At 47.6% G+C, this 24,578-nt stretch overlaps 1 protein-coding gene across 5 annotated transcripts in view; it reads left to right on the forward strand.

The window, feature by feature from the left end:
* Positions 1-24,578, forward strand: part of IFT46 (intraflagellar transport 46) — a 104,388-nt gene that overhangs the window by 56,414 nt on the left and 23,396 nt on the right. For 3 of the 5 annotated variants that reach the window (XM_069742767.1, XM_069742768.1, XM_069742764.1), the window contains 7 exons: positions 3,268-3,416; positions 4,713-4,784; positions 12,312-12,405; positions 18,944-19,072; positions 19,768-19,889; positions 20,847-20,913; positions 20,995-21,055. In XM_069742767.1, coding sequence (XP_069598868.1) covers positions 3,268-3,416; positions 4,713-4,784; positions 12,312-12,405; positions 18,944-19,072; positions 19,768-19,889; positions 20,847-20,913; positions 20,995-21,055 — 694 coding nt within the window. Of the gene's footprint in view, positions 1-3,267; positions 3,417-4,712; positions 4,785-12,311; positions 12,406-18,943; positions 19,073-19,764; positions 19,890-20,846; positions 20,914-20,994; positions 21,056-24,578 lie in introns of all 5 variants that reach the window. The other 2 variants (XM_069742765.1, XM_069742763.1) reach the window with 1 other exon arrangement.

Below are 24,578 nucleotides of genomic sequence, written 5' to 3' on the forward strand. Positions count from 1 at the left end.
AATGAAGAGGTGTTAGATTGTTAGTGTTTCTTTCCTGACATACAGTGGGTATGGAAAGTATTCAGACCCCTTTACATTTTTCACTCTTTGCTTCAATGCAGCCATTTAGTAAATTAATAAAATAATTTTTTCACATTAGTGTACCCTCTGCATCCCATCTTGGCTGAAAAAACAGAAATGTTTGCAAATTTATTAAAAAAGAAAAACTGAAATATCACATGGGGTTATGTAGACTGTGAGCCCTCGCGGGCAGGGTCCTCATTCCTCCTGTACCAGTTATGACTTGTATTGTTTAAGATTATTGTACTTGTTTTCATTATGTATGCCCCTCCTCACATGTAAAGTGCCATGGAATAAATGGCGCTATAACAATAAATAATAATAATAATACAGAGCTCTGCTACTGAAAACAGAAGGAATCGGGTCAATAAAAATAGGGGTATACACATACCAAATAAAGATCTAATTAAACCATGATAATAACCTAGTTCTAATCCTATTTTACCCATTAGATGGACACAATAACTGTTCAGTACAGAAAAATATGAAAATCCGATAAAAAAATGTACACAAGAACAAAGTATAAAAAATACAAATTTTATTAAAGAAAAAACACAAAAAACAGTAACATACAAAACAACAAACTACTAAACCTGGTAGGTGTCACAGAGTGGGAAACCAAAAACGGCGCAGGAACCCACCATACTCAATAAAGAGGCACTTCACAGAAAACTAAATGGACCAAAATGGTGCACATGGTAGGTCTGTAAGCATGATATCAAAAAGAATCACTAATCATAGAGAACCTCCAAGAGCAGTTACCTATATCAATCTGTAAGTAGATACCTCCGGTGGGTGCCGACGCCTGCCCCTGCGCACGTTTCGGCAATCAGCCTTCTTCTGGGGGTGGCATCACACCAATAAGACCAAGGTTATATAGTTTAAAACAGCCAATCAGAAAAGACATAACACACAGCATAAAGAAACGGGTTCTCTCAATGGCCAAGAAGCCGCCGGAACTTAATACACAGGGGCACTATATTTATATCTATACGCACCAATCATGGACCTATATGGCTCCACATAGCTTATCATGATCCGGTGTCCACCCATCTAATTTAAATATTACAAGTACAACAGAATGGGTTGCACCCAATGTAATAAATGACCAATCAAAAAGAACTTAGAAGGTGTGTCATGAGATGACAAGCGTCAAAAAGAAAGTGCCCTGTGGGAAAAAAAAAAAAACTGCACATTAAAAACAAACACATCACTAAAGATAGGGACCAAAAGAGTTTTTACTAGCGCATGTGTTTGTTTTTAATGTGCAGTTATGCGCACGCGTCATTGGAATTTCTTTGGTCTCCAATGTGTAGCGATGTGCTGTTCCTTAGCGTGCAGATGTGCGCACGCGCCGTTGCCGTTGTGGTATGGGAACATTGCTGGGCGTGTCTTTTCAACTCGGCGCTACGGTCACGTGACCGGACCCTGGCCCAGTGGGCGGGGTCTGGCGCGCGGCCGGACCGCCGATTCTGACGCGCTATCCGATGTCTCTCTCCCCATCGGGCGGGGCGATGTGCGCCATCAAGATCTGCAGCTTATTTCTCCATGTGTAGTTCTCTTGTAACATAATGTGTTTTTTTTTTTTTTTCCCACAGGGCACTTTCTTTTTGACGCTTGTCATCTCATGACACACCTTCTAAGTTCTTTTTGATTGGTCATTTATTACATTGGGTGCAACCCATTCTGTTGTACTTGTAATATTTAAATTAGATGGGTGGACACCGGATCATGATAAGCTATGTGGAGCCATATAGGTCCATGATTGGTGCGTATAGATATAAATATAGTGCCCCTGTGTATTAAGTTCCGGCGGCTTCTTGGCCATTGAGAGAACCCGTTTCTTTATGCTGTGTGTTATGTCTTTTCTGATTGGCTGTTTTAAACTATATAACCTTGGTCTTATTGGTGTGATGCCACCCCCAGAAGAAGGCTGATTGCCGAAACGTGCGCAGGGGCAGGCGTCGGCACCCACCGGAGGTATCTACTTACAGATTGATATAGGTAACTGCTCTTGGAGGTTCTCTGATTAGTGATTCTTTTTGATATCATGCTTACAGACCTACCATGTGCACCATTTTGGTCCATTTAGTTTTCTGTGAAGTGCCTCTTTATTGAGTATGGTGGGTTCCTGCGCCGTTTTTGGTTTCCCACTCTGTGACACCTACCAGGTTTAGTAGTTTGTTGTTTTGTATGTTACTGTTTTTTCTTTAATAATATTTGTATTTTTTATACTTTGTTCTTGTGTACATTTTTTTTATCGGATTTTCAGAGCTCTGCTACTGTAGATCTGCTGCAGAGAAAACAGGTTTGATCAAAACTGCAGCAAGCACCCAGTAAGTGACACATTGCTGGAATCAGGGTCTCTGCCCATTCTTTATCTCAGAGCAACGTAATGTAACAACATCTTCTATATAAAAGGAGTATTTCAACCTAAACATGTTGCAAAACAATGGGGAGCGCATTAGGGTCTTATCCACGTTACACAGAGGAGAATATACACCAAATTTGCTCACCTGGTTAGGATGAGATTAGAGCATATAGATAGCGGCTGCTGCAGATCCACAGGTCTTCACCGACCAGAGAAAATAATGTCTTGAAAGGGAGATTTGTAGTTAAAGTTCTGCGCTGCCGCTAAGATGAATTTCAGGAGAGTATAGTTGATTCACAGTGGTTTTATTCTACGCGTTTCAGGGGTCTTATGCCCCCTTCATCAGGAAATACCACACTGTATTTCCTGATGAAAGGGGCATGAGTCCCCTGAAACGCGTAGAATAAAACCACTGTGAATCAACTATACTCTCCTGAAATTCATCTTAGCGGCAGCGCAGAACTTTAACTACAAATCTCCCTTTGAAGACAACCTAAACATGTGTCACTAATAAATGTTATGCCAGTAGGGCTCAGAGCAGTTGGCCCCCACCGAATGCTGCACCAAGGGTCTGTGGATTCCTACATCCTATTGGCTGCTGGCAGTTTTCAGATCTCTCCCGGTGTAACATTACTGATCCATTAGACAGGTGACGACCCGTGTAGCTGGGGGGAATATTAGTAATGTAGTGCCAGACACACAGGAGAGGAAGGGAAGCCTCTTGGATCGGAGGATTTGGGACTCCCAGTTATAGCTAGTAAAACCTTCTTGTGATTTTTGTGTCCGCTGGGTGTCTTGTGGTTTCTTTTTGCATTTCTCTTTTTGCATACTTGAAGAAAAATAAAGCGTCTCGTGGAGCTCCTCGCCAGGAATTAAGTGAAGATGAAAATACAGATGATTCAGGGGACGATGATGACGACGACGATGATGATGATGATGACGATGAGGATGACGATGATGAAGAAAACGGTGCTTCAAATGTAGGGTAAGTGATGCTGTATTATTGATTATACGAATACCATTTTTTGTGTATTCATCATGATACAGCCGTCCGCTGACATGGTGTATGTGGTCTTTTATGTGCTCTTAAAGGGACACTGTCACCTGAATTTGGAGGGAACAATCTTCAGCCATGGAGGCGGGGTTTTGGGGTTTTTGACTCACCCTTTCCTTACCCGCTGGCTGCATGCTGGCTGCAATATTGGATTGAAGTTCATTCTCTGTCCTCCGTAGTACATGCCTGCACAAGACAAGATTGCCTTGCGCAGGCATGTACTACAGAGGACAGAGAATGAACTTCAATCCAATATTGCAGCCAGCAGGTAAGGAAAGGGTGAATCAAAAACCCCGCCTCCATGGCTGAAGATTGTTCCCTCCAAATCCCGGTGACAGTGTCCCTTTAAGTTTCTGGCTTAAAAGCGCAGCTTTTACTGCAGACACCGTATCTACACTAAAACTTGTGACCTCTCACTCTTCACAAGTGGCAAGTCAGAGAGGGTGGGGCCAACATGCAGGGGAGGGGCCAACACACAGGGGTGGGGCCACCAGGAGGTAGTCTACCTTTATTATGAATTCTGATTACGGTAGCTCCTATTATACATTTTCATTTTCCTCTTGGCGCTCCCCAATATGTGCCAAGTCCATGAAGGATCTTGCAATTCTTTATAAATTGGCCTCTTGCTCCAGTGCCCATAATGTTAGCACTGGTGTATGAAACGCCAGGCCTGAAGGCGTATATCCTCAGGATATGCTGTAATGTCTGGCCGATGTCGGCCCTACCTTTGCCTGGCTTCCTGGCCACTGTCACCAGAGCAGCTGAATTTGGATCTGCTATAGAAGGGATTCTAGAGACCTGCACATGATCTCATTCACAGCACCAGACGGGGATGGAGGGTTTCATGACGCCCCTGTTCTGAAGGTGCAGATCTATCATATGCACCTTTAATTAATCCCATAAGCTATGGGATAACCCCTTCTTAAATGCCAAAGTCCCTCCCTAATAAAAAAAAAAATCAAATCCTCACCTCCCAGGCCGGTGGCGTTTCAGTGATGCTGGCATTCTGTCTCTGAGCACTGCAGCCCATCACAAGCTACTGATGGGCTGCAGCCTTCATCACTTTGTCTGACAGAAGTCTGATGGCTGTAGCATCCGGGGTAAACGGGGGAACACACGTTCCCATTCACTGGTGTACTGGTGAATAGATGTTCTTTTATGTGGCTTGGAATACCCCTATAGCAGTGTGATGCTTTACTGTTTTATTATATTTCCTGTTTCCCACAGTTATGATCCTGCTGACTTTGAGCATCTACCAGTAACACCTGAGATTAAAGAATTGTTCCAGTATATTACTAGGTGAGACTATTGTATTTAACCTGAGGATGAAAACTGCGTGTCTTACACAGTAACCTCTGCCTATGAGGCACATTAAGCAATGCTGTGAATGAGTATAAAAATATCAAAAGACTGAACGTCACAAAAAACAGAAATCAGGTGTGTGCAGGTGCTTACTAAGAGTAGCCATCTCCATATATAACTAACAAATTAAACTAGCACTGTGTAGCACTATAGCATGCAAACATGAAATGTATTACATTTTAATTGCATTACTGCTTTAGAAAATAGGAAAAATTGAGAAAACTTAGCGCATAAATTGTCCAATTCATGTGTGCCCGCAGCCATGATAAGGCGATTTTCTTTATCGCCTCTCATTGGGGGACACAGGAACCATGGGTGTATGCTGCTGCCACTAGGAGGCTGACACTATGCAAATAAAAAAGTTAGCTCCTCCTCTGCAGTGTACACCCCACCGACTGGCATTATACTCTTCAGTTTAGCTTAGTGTCAGTAGGAGGTGGACACGGGTCTTTCATTAGACCCTTATCTACCTCAATGTGCGTCGTTTCTTTTCAGGTTTTTCCGGAGGGATACAGGGTGAGCAGTCACACCTGTAGTCCCACAAGCGGACTATGAGTACGGCGTGTACTGCCACCCCGTATCCTCATAGATCCCTCTCCAGGACCAAGATCCTAGCACACAAGCGTGCTCAGAAGTCCGGTCCTGGCTCCGTCCCCCACCCACTCGCCCACCAGAGCCTGTCGGTTGCGGAGACGAGGACGTCCATCAGCTCCCTGGACGTCTCATACCCTTCCTGTCAGGTTAGTTTCGGCGTGGGATGTTTTAGGTGAGTATTTTCCCCAGTCCCATCCCACATCTTTTATAGGGGGGGGGGTCTTGTTAGGGGCTCCCAGCCTCCTTTCATACCTGTCAACACCATGATGCGTCCATACAGTGACGCGGCCGGGATTGTTGTGTCGCGCTGCGACATCCGTAGGTGCGCTTTCTTCCCCCACAGCACCTCTTCCCCCAATTCAGATACGGGGGCCCTCTGCCTTCTTTACGGCGCTGGGCCCTTACAGGCTGCTGCGCCGTTCTTCTGTATGCCTGCACGTTGGGCTGCCATACGTTCCCCCCTGCGGCGCACCACTCGGTGCTGCGGCTCTTCATGGGGCACCATCCACAGCGCGGCAGCCCTGCAGGCTGTCGCGCCGCTTCTCCCTGCGGCGCTCTGCCCCGGCGCCGCAGGAGGTCTTTCTCTGGGCGCCCCTCAGCGGCGCAGCCTGGTGGGCGACCGCGCCGCTAGCTGTCTCTTAGGGCGCTCTATTCCGGCGCCTTGGCTCCTTTCCTCGGCCGCCGGCCCCTAATTTAGGCCCCGGCTTCTGTTGGGGCCTACTTCCGGTTTTCGGGCCCCTCACTTCCGGCTCTGCGGGCGGGCTTTTTCCCGCCCGACTTACTGTGCCCTGCCTACCGGCGCCCCTGCGTCTGGCTCCGCCCCCTTCCTCCTGGGACACTCGTCTGGTGTGAGCACCGCTTTGTACCGGCAGCAGCACCAGCCCTCGCAAGCGCACCCGCACCTTCGTACGCATCCTCTGTGGGCAGCTCTATCTGCGCTGAATTCAGCTCCTCAGGGCACTTCATCGACAAGTGGGACATCTCCCAGGACCGGGTCCGTGAGTAGCTGCACTGCAGACTGACACCCCCCTCTGCCCACTGTCCCCTAACCCACTGGCATCTTCAGGGTCCCTCAAAATGTCTACCTCTAAAGGGGGCCGCTCTCGCCCCCCTACTTCTTCTTCATCTACTGCCTTAGTCACGTACTTTGCATGTTCGTCCTGTAACAGCAAACTTCCCTCAGGTCAGTCCTCCCCGCTGTGTCAGTCCTGCAGCAACCCAATTGTTCCCACCGCCCAGGATCCCCCGGCTGTTCCGCCCGAGAGTGATCCCCCCATCCCAGGCTGGGCCGCCTCTCTGTCACAATCGGTGGCCGATTTAACACGGGTATCTCAAACCCTAGTGTCCGCGCTGGATCGGTTACCCCTGCAGACCCCTGCAGTGGCCAGCGGGTCGCAGGAACCGCCGCCCGAGCCCTCCTTGATAAGCCACAAAAGGTCCAGACAGGAACGTCGGTCTGAGTCCTCTTCGCGCTCCATCTCGCCGCTCGGCCCTCCCCTGCGGTTGGTGTCCCACCGATCCTCCTCCCCTGAGTCAGGCGAGGCATTATCTGATGCGCCCTCGGAGGATATTTCGGAGCTGGATCCTAACCAAATCGCCACCATGAGTGAGACAGTCCAGAACCTCATTGGGGCAATAAACCAAACCTGTGGCATCAAGGATCCCTCTACGGAACTCGCAGATCAGGCGGTTTCGTTTAGACGGGCCAAACCACCTTCTAAATTTTTCGCTCCTCATCCGGAATTCGAGGAAATCTTGTCCAGAGAGAGAGAGAGAGAGAGAATCCAACCAGACGTTTTCAGAGGGGAAAACGCCTGGGGGTGTTATATCCGTTTTCACCAGAACTTACCGCCAATTGGACGGTCTCTCCCTCGGTGGATCCCCCTGTTTCCAGGCTGTCCACCAACACGGTGCTTCCACTGTCCGGCGGAGCGTCTCTGAAGGATTCTAACGACAGAGTTATAGAATCCTTCGCGAAATCTGCCTTTGAAGCGGCTTCAGCAGCGCTATGCCCAGCCTTTGCTTCCACCTGGGCTTCAAAATCCATCTCAAAATGGGCCAAGGATCTACGGCGAGGTATCCTTGATGGGGCACCTCCTGCGCAATTGGCGGAACTTGCCAACCAGATTTCCCACGCTGGTGAATACCTGGTTTCCGCCTCCCTGGATGTCGCGTCTTGTGCGGCTCAGGCTTCCAGCAATGCCGTTGCCATCCGCCGGACCGTTTGGCTCAAGGCCTGGCAGGCGGACTTGTCCTCCAAAAAGTCCCTCACTAGTCTGCCCTTCCAGGGCTCTCGTCTCTTTGGTTCCCAGCTGGACCAAATCATTAAGGACGCCACCGGGGGTACAAGTTCTCTTCTCCCCCAGGCTAAACCTCGTCGCCCTCCTCCTAGACGACAGTTTCGCTCTTTTCGGCCTTTTCGTCGCTTCGCTGCGTCGAACTCCTTTTCCCAGCAGCAACAGAGGCCACAGGCACGTCAAGAGAGGAAGGCGGTGTCCTTCAGGCCCACTCCGTCCTGGCGTCCTCGCTTTTCCCAGGGTAGATTGTCCAGGCCCAGGACTGGAAGATCCACCTCCGCATGACTCTTGGCAAGACTCCAGCCCAACTCCCAGGTTGGGGGGCCGTCTTCTCCGTTTCAGGGACGTCTGGATTTCCGCAGTGGAGGATGCATGGGTCAGGGAAGTTGTATCCTCGGGATACAAGATAGAGTTCGCCTCCCGACCCAGGGATCGTTTCTTCCAATCCTGTCCTCCAAAAGATCCCGCTCTGGTTCCGGGCTTCTTCGCAGCCATCGCTTCTCTGCTCAAATCCGGAGTAATCGTTCCCGTCCCAGAAAAGGAACGGTACACGGGCTTCTACTCGAACCTCTTTGTGGTACCGAAAAAAGACGGCAAGGTTCGTCCCATTCTGGACCTCAAATTGCTGAACAGGAGGGTTCACCTGAGACACTTCAGGATGGAATCCCTTCGTTCAGTAATTGCTTCCATGGAGGCTCAGGAATTTCTATGCTCTATAGATATCCAGGACGCCTACCTACATGTTCCGATATTTCCCGGACATCACCGTTTCCTGCGCTTCGCAGTGCAACAAGATCATTTTCAGTTCGTCGCCCTGCCGTTCGGCCTCGCAACCGCGCCAAGGGTGTTCACGAAAATCATGGCGGCACTGATGGCCATCTTGAGAGTCAGAGGATTGGTCCTGTTTCCATACCTCGACGACATCCTCATCAAGGCTCCGTCCTTTGCTCAGGCCCACGAAAGCCTGTCCATAGTTCTCGACACGTTATCCCGTTTCGGGTGGCTGGTCAACCGGAAGAAGTCCTGCCTTATTCCTTCTCAGCGCATCATCTTTCTGGGCATGCTTTTCGACACTCATCAGTCCAGAGTCTTCCTTCCCAAGGACAAGAGATCCACCCTTTGTCGGGACATACGCTTGCTCCAGGGTCCTCGGCCTCCCTCCCTCCGATCGGCCATGAAGGTTCTGGGGAGGATGGTAGCTACCTTGGAAGCGATTCCCTTCGCACAATTCCATTCTCGACCCCTTCAGCAAGCCATTCTGTCTGAGTGGGACAGGTCGGTCTTCTCCCTGGATCGGCCGATCAGACTCTCCTTTCGGGTCAAGCGGTCTCTCAACTGGTGGCTGACGTCACCTCTCATCTCCCAGGGCAGGTCCTTCCTTCCGGTTCACTGGCAGGTGGTGACAACGGACGCCAGCCTGATCGGCTGGGGTGCGGTTTTTCGCCACCTGACGGTTCAGGGCCGTTGGTCGCCGCAGGAGTCTTCTCTGCCGATCAACGTCCTCGAAATTCGGGCCATCTTTCTGTCCCTCCGCCATTGGGAAAGGATCCTCAGGGGCCTTCCAGTCCGGGTCCAGACGGACAACGCCACGGCTGTGGCATATGTCAACCATCAGGGGGGGACTCGGAGCTCCTTGGCCCTTGCCGAGGTATCCAAGATCCTCCTTTGGGCAGAGGCAACGGTTCCGGTGATATCCGCGGTGCATATCCCCGGCGTGGAAAACTGGGCCGCAGACTTCCTCAGCCGCGAGGGTCTCGCGGCAGGGGAATGGTCCTTGCATCCGGAGGTCTTCCATCAGATTTGTCTTCGATGGGGAACTCCGGATGTGGATCTCACGGCGTCTCGAATCAACAGGAAGGTTCCGCAGTTCGTCTCCAGGTCCCGCGATCCTCTCGCAGTGGGCGTCGATGCTCTGGCCATTCCCTGGTCACAGTTCGAGCTGCCCTACCTGTTCCCACCCCTTCCATTACTTCCCAAACTTTTGAAGAAGATCAAAGCGGAAGGGGTGCCGGTCATTCTGATCGCCCCGGATTGGCCCAGGAGAGCTTGGTTCGCGGAGCTCGTCAACCTTCTCGCGGACGCTCCCTGGCGCCTTCCAGACAGGCCCGATCTGCTGTCCCAGGGTCCGATCTGCCACCCGAATTCTCGGTCGCTCAGTTTAACGGCGTGGCTGTTGAGACCGCGGTTCTAAGAGCGTCCGGCCTTTCGGACCGGGTGATTCACACCATGATTCAGGCTCGGAAGCCTTCTTCTTCCAGGATCTACTACCGCACCTGGAAGGCCTACTTCCGTTGGTGCGAGTCCAACCGCGTTCCGCCTATGGTTTTTTCCCTGCCTTCTCTTTTGGCCTTCCTTCAGGCAGGGCTGGATTCGGGCCTGGCTCTTAGTTCCCTGAAGGGTCAGGTCTCGGCGCTTTCCATCCTCTTTCAGAAGACCTTGGCCTCTCGGCCACAGGTTAAGACCTTCTTTCAGGGGGTAGCCCATGCCGTCCCGCCGTACAGGGTCCCTGTGGAGGCATGGGACCTAAACCTGGTACTGGACGTTTTAAAGGTTTCTCCCTTTGAACCTCTTAGGGAGATTCCTTTATCAGTTTTATCTTGGAAGGTGGCTTTTCTTGTGGCCATCACGTCCATTCGCCGCGTTTCCGAGCTGGCGGCACTGTCTTGCCGCCCTCCGTTTTTGGTCATTCACCAGGACAAGGTGGTCTTCCGACCCCCACCTTCTTTTCTTCCTAAGGTGGTTTCCACCTTCCACCTCAACGAGGACATCGTTCTACCTTCCTTTTGTCCAGCTCCGACTCATCCTCTGGAGCGATCGTTGAACAAGCTAGACCTCGTCAGGGCAGTGAGGATTTATCTGGACAGAACGTCCTCTTTCCGGAAGACGGATTCCTTTTTCGTCATTCCTGATGGCACGCGCAGAGGCCAGCCGGCTTCTAAAGCGACTATTGCTCGATGGATCAGAATGGCAATTTTGGAGGCTTACCGGGTCAAGAACAGAGTGCCCCCTCCTGGGATTAAGGCTCACTCTACCCGGGCAGTCGGCGCCTCCTGGGCGGTGCACCACAGGGCTTCCGCCCTACAGCTTTGCAAAGCGGCAACTTGGTCTTCCATCCACACGTTCGCCAAATTTTACAAGGTCCATACCTATGCATCGGCGGACGCCAGCCTAGGCAGAAGGATCCTGCAGGCGGCAGTGGTGAGTCCTCTGACCTGATGGAAGTCTGTTTTTCCCGCCCTTGGGACTGCTTTGGGACGTCCCATGGTTCCTGTGTCCCCCAATGAGAGGCGATAAAGAAAACAGGATTTTTGGTTGCTTACCGTAAAATCTGTTTCTTGAAGCCTCCATTGGGGGACACAGCTCCCTCCCAATGTTTTCTGTTGTTATCTGTTCTATGACTGTTCTCACGTTACAGTTCTCAAGTTTGTGTTTATGGGTTTTCAACCTTGTTTCATTATCTCCTACTGCTTTCTCACTAACTGAAGAGTATAATGCCAGTCGGTGGGGTGTACACTGCAGAGGAGGAGCTAACTTTTTTATTTGCATAGTGTCAGCCTCCTAGTGGCAGCAGCATACACCCATGGTTCCTGTGTCCCCCAATGGAGGCTTCAAGAAACAGATTTTACGGTAAGCAACCAAAAATCCTGTTTTCATTGCTGTGACCTATCCTAATGGGACTCCTCTCATGGGCTGGCTGAGCACTGCACCCATCAGCCTCTGGTGGTTTTATTTACCTTCCCATATAAATGCAGTTTATCAGCCCATGAGAGGAGTCCCCACAGGATAGGTCCCAGCAACGACAATCGCCTTATCGTGGCTGACAGGCACACATGAATTGGCCAATTTATGCGCTAAGTATTCTCAATTTCTCATATTTTCTAGAGCAGTAATGCACTTCTAATTACGTATATTTCATGTTTGCATGCTATAGTGCTACCGAATTAAGCTTTATTTTGTTAGTGAATGAGTGTATGTTACACATGTTATAAGCTAAAATGGTCACCATCTTTTTAGCAAACTTTGCATAAATCAATAGTACAAGCAAATGAAAAAAACTTTGATATATATAGTTTTATTAGGGAAATCTTTTTCTCCACTCATGAGCAACATCTTCTGCCTCCTAAACTCCTCATTCACTCTGACAAATCAGCTGCAATCTGCCTTGGTCAATGCAAGATGGACCGCCAGCGCATTGATGTGTCAGGTTGCAACTCCTATTATACTCGAGGAACACTCGGCAAATTAAGACGAAACAAATTGTGCTGCAGCTTCGAGTAAATATATTTGACTTCAGTGCTGGATTCACAGACACAAAGCTCAGTTCTGCTGTGCAACAACCTACAGGCTGCTGCTTCAGTCTATGTGCTACAGAGAAAAGAGCAGGATCCATATCTCTGATTGTATTAGTAGATATAGCAGCTAGTTTTCACCCACTAGGTGAGAGGCAACTGAAAATGAGCGGGAGACTGCAGAGAGGAAAACGAGTGAAAAAATGCAGGACACCAGTCACATTGGCCAGTGATGATGTTATACCCTGAAACGGGTACGCTTTACACATCTTCTATTGTTTCAGGTACACGCCACATGCCATAGATTTGGACCACAAGCTGAAACCTTTTATCCCAGACTTTATTCCGGCTGTGGGAGATATTGATGCATTTCTGAAGGTATGTTTTTGCATTAGTAACCAGTATAATTTAACCAAAAGCACACAGTGTACATGTACCGTGTGCACATGTGTCGGTCAATATCCGATTAGTGTGATTTCAACCGGTCAGCTTAAAGAACCCACAGTGCCGGTGCGAGCGGTGCAGCCTTTTCTATGGATACATTGTTTTATATACACTCCATCTGTATAAAACATAGTAGCAGCTGTGCTGGATATTGTAGTGTTACACCATAGAAGTGAATTTGACAGCGCTGCAATCCCCTGCATTGCCGCTGCTTAGTAGATGACACTGTGTATACACAGAGGAGATGGCAGTGCCCTGCAGCTTCTTTAACCCATTAAAGACCTCCGATACGCATTAAAACGGCAGTCGCTAAGGGCCTTATTCCCCCTTTGCCATTGTAAAATGGCGATCAGGAATAAGGCTGTAGCACCCCTCAGAGTCTGGAAAATATCTGGGGTCTCAGCTACCGGGGGTAACTGAGACCCTGGAGAACATGATCAGGGCCAGATTTTCAGCTCATTGGTTGTCATCTTATCAATGAATAACAGCAGTCGCCTTAAAAAAGTGTCCGCTATTAAAATAATTTCTCTCTGTTCTGACGTGATATACATGTCAGAGGAGAGAGAAATTATGTCCCTACTGCTCTGTCCCCTGGCCCTCTGCCTCCTTTTCCTGAAAAAAAAAAAATGTCAGGCGCATGCGCAGTGCACCCGCCAAGGTCTGCTGGCCAGCGACAGTGGGGATTTTTCCTATTGGTTCCTTTTGATTACTGTAATAAACCCTATCCAGAGGCGTAGCTAGAGCTTTTGCCGTCCGGGGCTGCTCCCGAGTCTGGCGCCCCCCCCCCCGCTCAATACACACAAAGTTTACCAAAAATAGTTTTCCTGTTTTGTAGAACAGAACTTAAACTGGGCCTAATGGTGTCACCCCCACATGCCAAACCTGTGACTTTTAATTAATTAATATCAGAGAGAACAAATGACCGCCATACACAACAGAATCCACTATACCAAGACCAATAATATCACATACAGGAAGAAACACCACCACACCATGACCAGACCACATAGTGACCGAATTATACTATATACAAGGGACTAATACCGCCTCACCATGACCAGATCACATATTACCACCACTTGGTGACCAAATAGCACATACAAGGGACAAATACCACAACACCATTTCCAGACCACATATTACCACCACATAGTGACTGAATACTACAATACTGATCAGTAATAAAAAAAACACAATACTATCACCATAAGTGCCAGTATTCACAGGAGATCTGTACTTAGTATGCAGTGTCTGTGTAGAGGTAATACAGAGATCACTGGTGGTATTATACACAGGAGCTCTGTATATAATGTATAGGTAATACAGTGATCACTGGTGACATTGTACACAGGACCGCTGAATATAGTATACAGTGTATAGTGTCAATGTATAGGTAACACTGACTCACCAGTGACGTCTCTAGATGAAGTCCTTCATTCATCTTTCATCCAGCACAGACCGCCATCATTTCTCCCAGCCAGCACTCGTTTCTGCAGGAAATAGCACAGTTATCTCGAGCTCCGCCTGCAGAACACATTACTTAATTTTTAACAACTTCTACATTACACCACATGAAGAAAAAAAGGCGATATAGTGTCACTCTGCACAGTAACAGGACCGCCCCCCATTTAAAACAGTATACTCAAAAAATAAATTAAATACATCACTGCAGTAATAACATCCCTTAATTAGCCCCTATGGTAATACTATTCCCCACCCTGGCCCCGTTTATCTCATTCCTGGCTCCAGCCATATGTTCTCCCATCCTGCACTCATGAGTATCCATTCTACCCCATATGATCTCCCCATCCTGCCCCATCAGTCTCCATCGTATCCATCCTGCCCCATGATCCAATCCTGCCCCATGTCTTTCATTCTGCCCCGTGTCTCCAATCATGCCCCGTATCTACATTCTGCCCATGCCTCAAGTCCTGCCCCCAGTGTGTCCAGCAATCTGCCCCAGTGTGTCCAGCAATCTGCCCCAGTGTGTCCAGCATATTACCCCCAGTGTGTCCAGCATATTACCCCCAGGTTGTCCAGCAATCTGCCCCAGTGTGTCCAGCATATTACCCCCAGTGTGTCCAGCATATTACCCCCAGGTTGTCCAGCAATCTGCCCCAGTGTTTCCAGCATATTACCCCCAGTGTGTCCAGCATATTACCCCCAGTTTGTCCAGCAATCTGCCCCAGTGTGTCCAGCATATTATCCCCAGTGTGTCCAGCAATCTGCCCCAGTATGTCCAGCAATCTGCCCCAGTGTGTCCAGCATTGCCCCAGTGTGTCCAGCATTGCCCCAGTGTGTCCTGCATTGCCCCCAGTCTGTCCAGAAATCTGCCCCATGGTCTCCAGTATTGCCCCAGTGTGTCCAGCATTGCCCGCAGACAGAGTCAGACAAAGAAAAAAAAAAAGTAAAATCCTCACCTCTCCCGTTCCCAGCGCAGGTCCGGTGCACTCAACGTCTCTCTGGCTCTGCAACGCTCAGGACAGAGGCTGACCGCGCAGTGATGATGTCATCGCGCCCTCTGCCCTGAGACGTCGCAGAGTCAGAGAGCGCTGAAGACACTGCAGCTACCGCGCAGCCGCAGGAACCAGGAGAGGTGAGTATTAGCGCTGGCACAGGGGTATCGCGGGTGCTCGAGTGACATGCTAAAGTCTCTGCCCTGGTTGTTTGACAGCTGTTAGTGGGGATTGCCTGCCATACATGGGCAATCCCTACGTGTTTTTTGGGTGTCTAGCAGCTGCAAACATGCGGGGCAGGGACTCGAGCATGTCACTGGAGCCCTTACAATATTTGGTGCATACATGAGTAGCGAGCCCTTGAGCTCAGCACTAGTGACGCCATATTCAACGTGACGACGTAAAGTTATCAAATCCTGTATAGTTCTATATGGGTTCAAAATCCTCAGTATACCACTGCATAAAATCTGTCGGGGGGTGTAATTTCCAAAATGGAGTCAGTTGTGGGGGGTTTCTGCTGCTTGGGCGCCTTAGGGGCCCTGTAAATGTGACCTGTCGCCCGCAATCTATTTCAGCCAATTTATGTTCCAAAATTCAAAAACTCCTTCCACTCCGAGCCCTGCCATTGGTGCAAACAGCTTTTTGACAACGTGGGGTATTGCCACACTCATAATAAAGCTGGTAACAAACTGTGGGGTCTGCCTTTTGGTGTTACAATTTGGGGCTAAAGCAAGATTTTACAGGTTAATTTATTTTTTTTATTCCACTTTGCATGAATTCCTGTGTAACAACTGAACGGTTAATAACACTATTTTTAAAATGGTATCACTTATATATGGAGTATTCAAAATCCACTCTCCCAATGGGTCATGGCATCCGCAAACCATAACAGTGAAATCTGCCCTATACTCTGGCGCTCCTTCCCTTCTGAGCTTTGCACCGTACCTAAACGTATTTCCCAATGACATGTAGGGTATCGGCGCACAAAAATTGCTCAACAAACTGGTGAGATCCAACTTTTCCTATTATCCCTGTAATTTATTCTCTCTTCACCATTGATTGATATAAAATTCTGTGGTGTTAATGTGATCACCGCTCCCCTAGATGAATTCAGCGTAGTTTGTAAAATGAGGTCACATATAGGGGGTTTCTGCTCTTCTGGCACCTCAGGGGCTCTGCCAATGTAACATGGCACCCGCAAACCATTCCAGCAAAATCTCAACTCCAATATGGCGCCTCTTCCCTTCTCAGCTTTGCACTGTCCCTCAAAAGTAGTTTCCCCCACATAAGGGGTATTAACTCAGGAGAAATTGCACAACAAATTGTATGGCTCATTTTGCTTTTTTACTCTTTTGAACATTCGGTTCTTGACTTTCCGCAAGCAGGTGTAGACTTCTTTTGGGGATGGCCTCTGTGCCCCACTCTACCAGCATCTTCTGAAACCTTGGCACCTCGTCATTCTATCCTGTTTATGGCAGTGTTGTCGGCAGACGTCATTCTTTGAGGGTACCCATCACCCCTATTCACATGATCTCTAAGTTAGCAGTGCTCTCCTGGAAGATCCCCTTTCTGTATTTTCATCAGGACCGGGTGATCTTGCATGCGCCCTCTCTGATCCTTTTCATCTATAATGACATTCTCCTTCCCATTTTGGGGAGTGTTCCCTGCACGGTTTGGAGTAATCGGGGCTATTATGGATGATTTAGTGTAGTCAGGAGATAGGGATGACCATCCACATTCCGATTCTGTTTCTGATCCCTGGGAGGCGCAGCAGGGTTCGGCCAGTGTCTGGGGAAACCATCTTGTTCTAACAGTCTGCCATTGTGACAGCATTTGGGTCAATAGGTGTAGAATGGCTCCCTTTGTTTTTTCCACTCATTCCACAAGGGCAGTCAGGCATCCGGTTACCATTTCTCAGGTCAGCACGGTTACCACCTGGGCCTCCATTTGTAGCTTGAGCAGGTTCTTCACAGATCTCCTCATGGCTTCTGCCAATGCCAGCTAACATTGCCAGGTGCTGCAAACTGCTGTGCACTGGCATTGTGCCTGGTAAGTGTTTGGTATTGCTCGCTCCCCGGCATCCCTCCATGATACTCTAGCGGGTACTCTGCACAATGTTGTATAGTCTATAGCGGTACTGGTGTGCCATTGCGGTCTTGCACCTTTGTGGCATGCTGGTACTTGTAGCCTTCCAGCTGTTGAGAGCCGTATGTTGCAGACCCCTGATGTGAATGTATGAGGCTTCTACGCTCCCAGTACAGTACCTTGTTCACAGTTGATGCTATGCTCCTTGTCTGGGATCATTAGCAGGGTTTATACGTAAGGTTTAGAGTGCAGAACTCCATGCTGACGTCAGCTAGATGTCACCGCTCCGAGAGGCTTGGCAATCATACAGAGATCTATAGTAAGGGAAAAATATGGAGTAAAGGGAAACAAGCAGCAGAACATAACCTATTGTTTAAATCAGGTTTTTTTTTGTTACTTTTTTAAAAAAAAATCCTAATCTTTATTGAATAGCAAAATTACCGTAGTAATCTTGCAATTTTCATACTCGTCACTGGAGCTTTTTTAGACATATACTTCCTGTCCTTTCAGGAAGAGTTTTCAGCAGTCTCATTATCAGCTGAGACAGGATTTACATAAGAGATTAACACCGCTATACACAGCTGAAAACACAGGATCCACCAGTCCCAATAGGAGATGGCACAGCTATCCCTGCTCCCCTCCCCTCACATTGGCCTTTCCACAGGCTCATTGGATGTGAGTACAACAGATAAGGTCGCGGTCTGACCATTGTCGTATGTAGGAGTGTTGTGTCCACAAACAAAAGGAAATCTGAGTCTAAGAGCCCCAGTGGCCAATGTGAGAATTGCAAGATTTATGTTTATTTTGAATAAAGCTTGTGATATGGGGAATGAATTGCTCCCAAAAAATGAAACACAAAAACCTACTTTGAACAGTAGGTGATTTTCTGATGCTAGCTGTCCATGAGAGATTCCCAACATACTCACCCGAGGGGATATATAGGGCTGAATTAGACAGAGGCCAGAAGACTGCTCCTGTGTCCTCCATCTGGCTCGTACATGCTGTACACGGTCGTAGACTGCTATTCCACGGGGGTCTATGGATGCATTAAACATGTGCATGGTGAGAGCTGTTCAGTAATATATTGGGGAACCTCAGGCCCTCGATGGCCTTTTCTCCAGCCCACGGGCAGATTCCTGGGGACCGCATCGCAGTGTTAGTGCCTTCTTGCTCTGGGACCACGCGCACTTTTCACTGCTGAGCGCTGAGGCGCGTGCAATGAACGATTACATCCTGACACCAGCGGCAGGACGTATGTTGTGGGTGCGACCTCTGAGGGATGGAATAAATATCTAAAAACGGTTCCCCACCCCTGCACTAAACAAATACCATTGGCCATGACTGATTTCTGTGACTGGCGCCTAACATTGACAGCTGTCACCCATAGGCTACTTTCACACTAGCGTCGGATTTGGCCCGCCGCATTGCGTTGGGCTGAGATTCCGACGCTAGCGTTTGTTGTGCCGCACAACGGGTGCAGCGGATGCATTTCTCCGGCACATGCGCTGCCCCATTGTGAGGTGCGGGGAGGTTGGGGCGGAGTTCCAGCCGCGCATGCGCGGTCGGAAAAAGCGGTCCGTCGGCTGCAAAAAACGTTACATGTAACATTTTTTGCTCCCGGCGGTCCGACACAACACGGCGCAACCGTCGCAAGACGGTTGCGACGTGTGTCAATATGTCGCAATGCGTCGGTAATGTAACTATGGGGCAAAAACGCATCCTGCAAACAACTTTGCAGGATGCGTTTTTTTCCCCTAAACGACGCATTGCGACGTATTAAAAAAAAAAAACGCCAGTGTGAAAGTAGCCATAGCTAATAATTTCGTTTTTTTTTGTGTATGATAGAGTCCAAAAATCTTTGTCACCTGGGCTGTACCACTATTAAAATCTGAATATAATCTGATTGCTGCACATCTTTCTCTTCTTTGTAGGTTCCTCGACCTGATAGTAAACCCGATAAACTTGGCCTCCTGACTCTTGACGAGCCGTCTACGAAGCAGTCGGACCCCACAGTTATGGCGCTTTGGCTGTCAGAAAATTCCAAGCAGCACAGTGTTACGGTACGTTAATATGGATGGAGCTAATGAGGAAAGGGTGTGTACAGTGCCAGTGGATTGGGAAATAGACCCTTTTAGATGCACAGGACCACGGCACTCGCCAATGGTGCTTTACTCACACTTTATTCTAGAGTAAGGGAATTTCAATAAATTCTTCGGCCACATCACATAGCTGTGCGCCTCATCAGGCCGTAGTCTGGTTCCTCCACATACCCATAGCTGGTTGGAATAAAGTGTGAGTGTAGTAATACTGGTAAGTGCCGTCAGGAGCGCACACAGATTATATATAATATATATACAAGAACACTATATGGACCCAATAACTCACCAAATGCACAATTCCTCTGCTTGGGAGATGGAAGTGGCCCCCTTACCTTCCGGGCCCCCCTGTGTGAGTGCACAGGTCACACCAACGGTCTATGCTTCCCCGAGTGCTGTGGTCCTTTCCATCTGCTGGGGGGATGACTGAATTAGACTGCGGTTACCTGTGGAGCCTAGGAGGGCGGCTATCCCCCGGTGGAGCAGGAGGTATGGGACTCGTGTAGCAGGAGTAAGCGGGGCCCTTTTTTTTTTTGTTCTTTGTCCGAAACAATGGCCGCAATAAACTCCCTGTGACCACATTCTGAGATCCTGTTTTGCAAGCACAGTTCTAGTCTACGCAGTTCTTTCCTATTAACATCTTTTTTTTCCTCAAGCAGCACCAAATAAAGGTGAAGAGCTTAGAAAATGCTGAGAAGAATCATAAAGCTATTGATAATTGGATTGAAAGTATCAGCGAATTACATCGTTCAAAGCCTCCAGCCACCGTTCATTATACCAGGTAATTCTGATCATTGGCACACTGTCGTAATTAACCAGGATCGTCCGCAGGGTAATTGTAATTGCCGTGTTTTGGAATAGAAAACCAAGCTGGGAAGATCCTAGTGATACAATGGACATTACCAGTGTTACTAGGATCTGCCGGAACTGATCATCAGTAAGCCCAGGAATGTGAAATCCGGGCACGAGGACAGCTAGGCTTCTATTATATAGACTGTGAAGACTGAGGAGGCGATTCATCAAGACTGGCATAACGCACGATTGCACTGCACCCGTCTGGATGGGAGGACCAGAGGTGCATGCCACTTAATGAAATCGACAGTTTCTGCTGCCCCAGAAATGTTATTCCAGTCGGGGACTGAAGTGCATTTCTGCCATGCGCTGGCAGTCTTGGTGAATTGGATGGGAGGGCATGGCTACGCCCCAGCAATGCCTATGTCGGTGGAGCGGATTCCGATACTTGCACACAAGGAAACACCTGTCACTCCAGGGCAGCGGGTCAGGAGAAGCTGCCGGGAACCCGTCTGGCCAGTGAGGTTCCCGTACGGCTCGGTACCAGGCAGATTGTAATGTTTTTCTTAGAAACTCCATAGCATTTCGAAGTCGTACATCCATGGCTGAGATTGTACAGTCAGCATCTGATACCTGCTGCCCTTTGATCGGCCATGTGTCCGCTGTCGGGTTCACCTTAGCATATATGTGTGATAGAATATACAGATCTGTTATTGCACAGGCTGGACATCATGCCCGGAACTGAGCTCTAAACTCGCTCCTCATATTATGGTAAACTACCCTTATGAGACGATCTGGTGCTCAATGTTAGGATTCTCCAGGGAATTTTCTATTATCTTAACAATGCATCTATATATAATTTCTACCCAGGGAGTAACAGGCAGAACATTTCCATACTTTCCTTGCATAGTTCACAATCTTCTTTTTTTTTTTTTTTTTTTGATAGACCAATGCCCGAAGTGGAAACCCTGATGCAGGAATGGCCTTCAGAGTTTGAGGAACGCCTTGGAAAGGTGAGATTATGATTATTGAAATCCATCTCTTGAGAAGGAAAGAAAGCTCTCTGCTAATCCTGCCTGTATTGTGACCCCCAGATCAGTCTGCCAACTGCGGACCTGGACTGTGATCTTCCCACTTACATTGATATGATACTTGGTAAGTCACACATTCCTACCTTTCTAACTTCAGATTAGATTAAGATCATCCATGCCGGGTTGTCACAAGATGCAGCTTCAGGAGCGCACTGGGCCCCGGCTCCTCACCTGCCAGGGCCGGTGCACGCCTAAAGACTCACAGTTCAGACCAGTGACCTGATCGCACCGCTGGCCTGATCCCAATTCCCTACAAAGCTGGTAGTACAGGCAGTTGTGCCTCTGCAGCATGAGACAAGTGCAGGGGACTGGAGAATTTTTATTTATTATTTTGCAATTTTAACCATTTATTTACTGGAGACAACCCCTTTTAAGTTGTAGGATTGATGGATCAAGTGGAACAAATGTCTAGCCTTTAATGGGTGCCAGTGGTGCTTACTCACGAATCTTACCAAGTGCATTAGGCAGTAGGCCAGTGATCTCCAGATTGTGACTCCTGCAGGGTCATGCCACCATCATGTTCATATTTATTTATGAAGAAAGTTGTATTTTGACCCTTCTTTAATTTACTCCTAATAAATATAGTGCACAGTTATAAAGATAATGCTTTTTCGAAAAGATGGTGCCTTATGGAGTTATTAATATTGTCTGCCTTGTGGGTGTCTATCTGTTGCTGCCCATCTCTATTCTGTGCACAAACTGACAGGCTGCGGCCGTCTGTGTCCTGCCATGGTCGCTGCACCCAGCAGTAAGCTTACGTTCCTCCAGCTCCGCTCCTGAGAGCCGGCCAGGTCACACTATTATAATACTGGTTTCTTCAGAGATAAGTAGGATGGTGGGAGGGAGCCACCACCATGACAATGCCGTCCAGTGCAGGCACCATGTTATAGAGCAGGGAATACCCAGTTTTGTGGAAACGATCCATTATAAGCTGTGATTTCATCATCTGCTGGGATTTTGGGTCCAGTGTGTGGTCCTATCAGCGACTGACAGCTCTACCTGCATGCACACTGATACAGAGATAGCTGTCAGTCACTTTCCAAGAGGAATTCGTAAAATGATAATGGAGTCCAATTCGAAGGAAACATGAACCTATATTCACCCAGAGCAATGTTCCTCCCCTTCTTCCAAAAGCCATAACTTTTTATTTTGCCCTCTACGTAGCCATATGGGGCCTTGTTTTTTGCAGCAGGACTTGTACTTTTGAACAACACTATTGACTTTACACATTGTTTTACTGGAAAATGGGGAAAAAATGACTCCAAGCGTGGTGAAATTGCAAAAAAGTGAAATTCCCAAAAAGTTTTTTTTTGGTTTATTATTTACCATGTTCATTATATGGTAAAACGGAGCTTTGCAGTATGATTCTCCAGGTCAGTACGAGTGCGCAGATACGAAACATGTAAAGTTTAAGTGGTGAAAAATAATTCTGAAATTTGCATGAAATTTTTTTTTTTTTAGCTTCTGTTGCAATTTTCCGACACCCATAACGTTTTTATTTTTCAATGCCTGGGACTGGGTGAGGGCTTATTTTTTGCACACTGAGCTGGAGTTTTCACCAATACCATTTTGGTGTAGATGCGATGTTTTGATCACCTCTTATTGCATTTTATTGCAATTTTATTTTATTGTAATTTTGCGACATCCCAAAAAAAGTAATTCTGGCATTTCCAATTTTTAATTTTTTTTTTAATGCCGGTTTGATTTAATTTACTTTATATTTTGATAGATCAGACTTTTATGAACGTAGCAATGCTAGCAATACCAAATGTGTAGGTTTCTTTTTATTATTTTAATTTTATTTTTGACCCCTTACTGCCATCGGACTTACTATTACGCCGATGGCTGTATCCCCCTCTTTGATGTGGGCTCCGGCAGTGAGCCCACCTCAAAGCCAGGACATGTCAGCTGTTTTGAACAGCTGACATGTGCCCGCAATAGTTGCGGGTGGAATTGCAATCCACCCGCGCCTATTAACTAGTTAAATGTCGCTGTCAAACTCTGATAGCGGCATTTAACAAGCGCTTCCGGCCATTGGGCCGGAAACGCACGCATCGGTGACCCATGTCACATGATTGGGGCTCATCGGTGCGTCGGCATAACAACCAGAGGTCTCCTTGAGACCTCTATGGTTGTTGATGCCAGATTGATGTGCACCCTGTAGTCAGGTCAGTTTTAGCATTTGGTGAACATGGTAAAAAAAAAAATCCAAAAACACTTATGAGGTTAATAAGTGGCTCAAGAATTGGTGTAGGAAGGAGGGGTTTGGGTTCCTGCAGAACTGGGCCGACTTCTCAGTTGGCTACAAGCTCTACGCTAGGGACGGGCTGCACCTCAATGGGGAAGGTGCGGCTGTGTTGGGGGAGAAAATGGCTAGAAGGTTGGAGGAGTGTTTAAACTAGGAATTGGGGGGAGGGTATTCATTTTATAGGAGGGGAAGATAGTGCAGACAGAGACCTGGGCACAAATAAGGAAGTTGGCAGTGGCATGGGGGGTGGGGTTAGAACAGTTAATAATTTAAGAAAGAATAGAGGTACAGAGAGGAACATAAAATGTATGTATACTAATGCCAGAAGCCTCGCCAACAAAATGGACGAATTAGAACTAATGTTGGAGCATAATTATGACATGGTGGGGATATCTGAGACATGGCTGGATGAGAGCCATGACTGTGCTGTTAACTTGCAGGGCTATAGCCTGTTCAGAAATGACCGTACAGATAAGCGCGGGGGAGGGGTGTGTCTATATGTAAAATCGTCCTTAACCCCTTCATGACCCAGCCTATTTTGACCTTAAAGACCTTGCCGTTTTTTGCAATTCTGACCAGTGTCCCTTTATGAGGTAATAACTCAGGAACGCTTCAACGGATCCTAGCGGTTCTGAGATTGTTTTTTCGTGACATATTGGGCTTCATGTTAGTGGTAAATTTAGGTCAATAAATTCTGCGTTTATTTGTGATAAAAACTGAAATTTGGCGAAAATTTTGAAAATTTCGCAATTTTCACATTTTGAATTTTTATTCTGTTAAACCAGAGTGATTTGTGACACAAAATAGTTAATAAACAACATTTCCCACATGTTTACTTTACATCAGCACAATTTTGGAAACAAAATTTTTTTTTGTTAGGAAGTTATAAGGGTTAAAATTTGACCAGCGATTTCTCATTTTTACAACGAAATTTACAAAACCATTTTTTTTAGAGACCACCTCACATTTGAAGTCAGTTTGAGGGGTCTATATGGCTGAAAATACCCAAAAGTGACACCATTCTAAAAACTGCACCCCTCAAGGTGCACAAAACCACATTCAAGAAGTTTATTAACCCTTCAGGTGCTTCACAGCAGCAGAAGCAACATGGAAGGAAAAAATGAACATTTAACTTTTTAGTCACAAAAATTATCTTTTAGCAACAATTTTTTTATTTTCCCAATGGTAAAAGGAGAAACTGAACCACGAAAGTTGTTGTCCAATTTGTCCTGAGTACGCTGATACCTCATATGTGGGGGTAAACCACTGTTTGGGCGCACGGCAGGGCTTGGAAGGGAAGGAGCGCCATTTGACTTTTTGAATCAAAAATTGGCTCCAC

Source organism: Ranitomeya imitator, chromosome 10 (genome assembly GCF_032444005.1).
Source record: "Ranitomeya imitator isolate aRanImi1 chromosome 10, aRanImi1.pri, whole genome shotgun sequence".
NCBI classification, from domain to species: domain Eukaryota; kingdom Metazoa; phylum Chordata; class Amphibia; order Anura; family Dendrobatidae; genus Ranitomeya; species Ranitomeya imitator.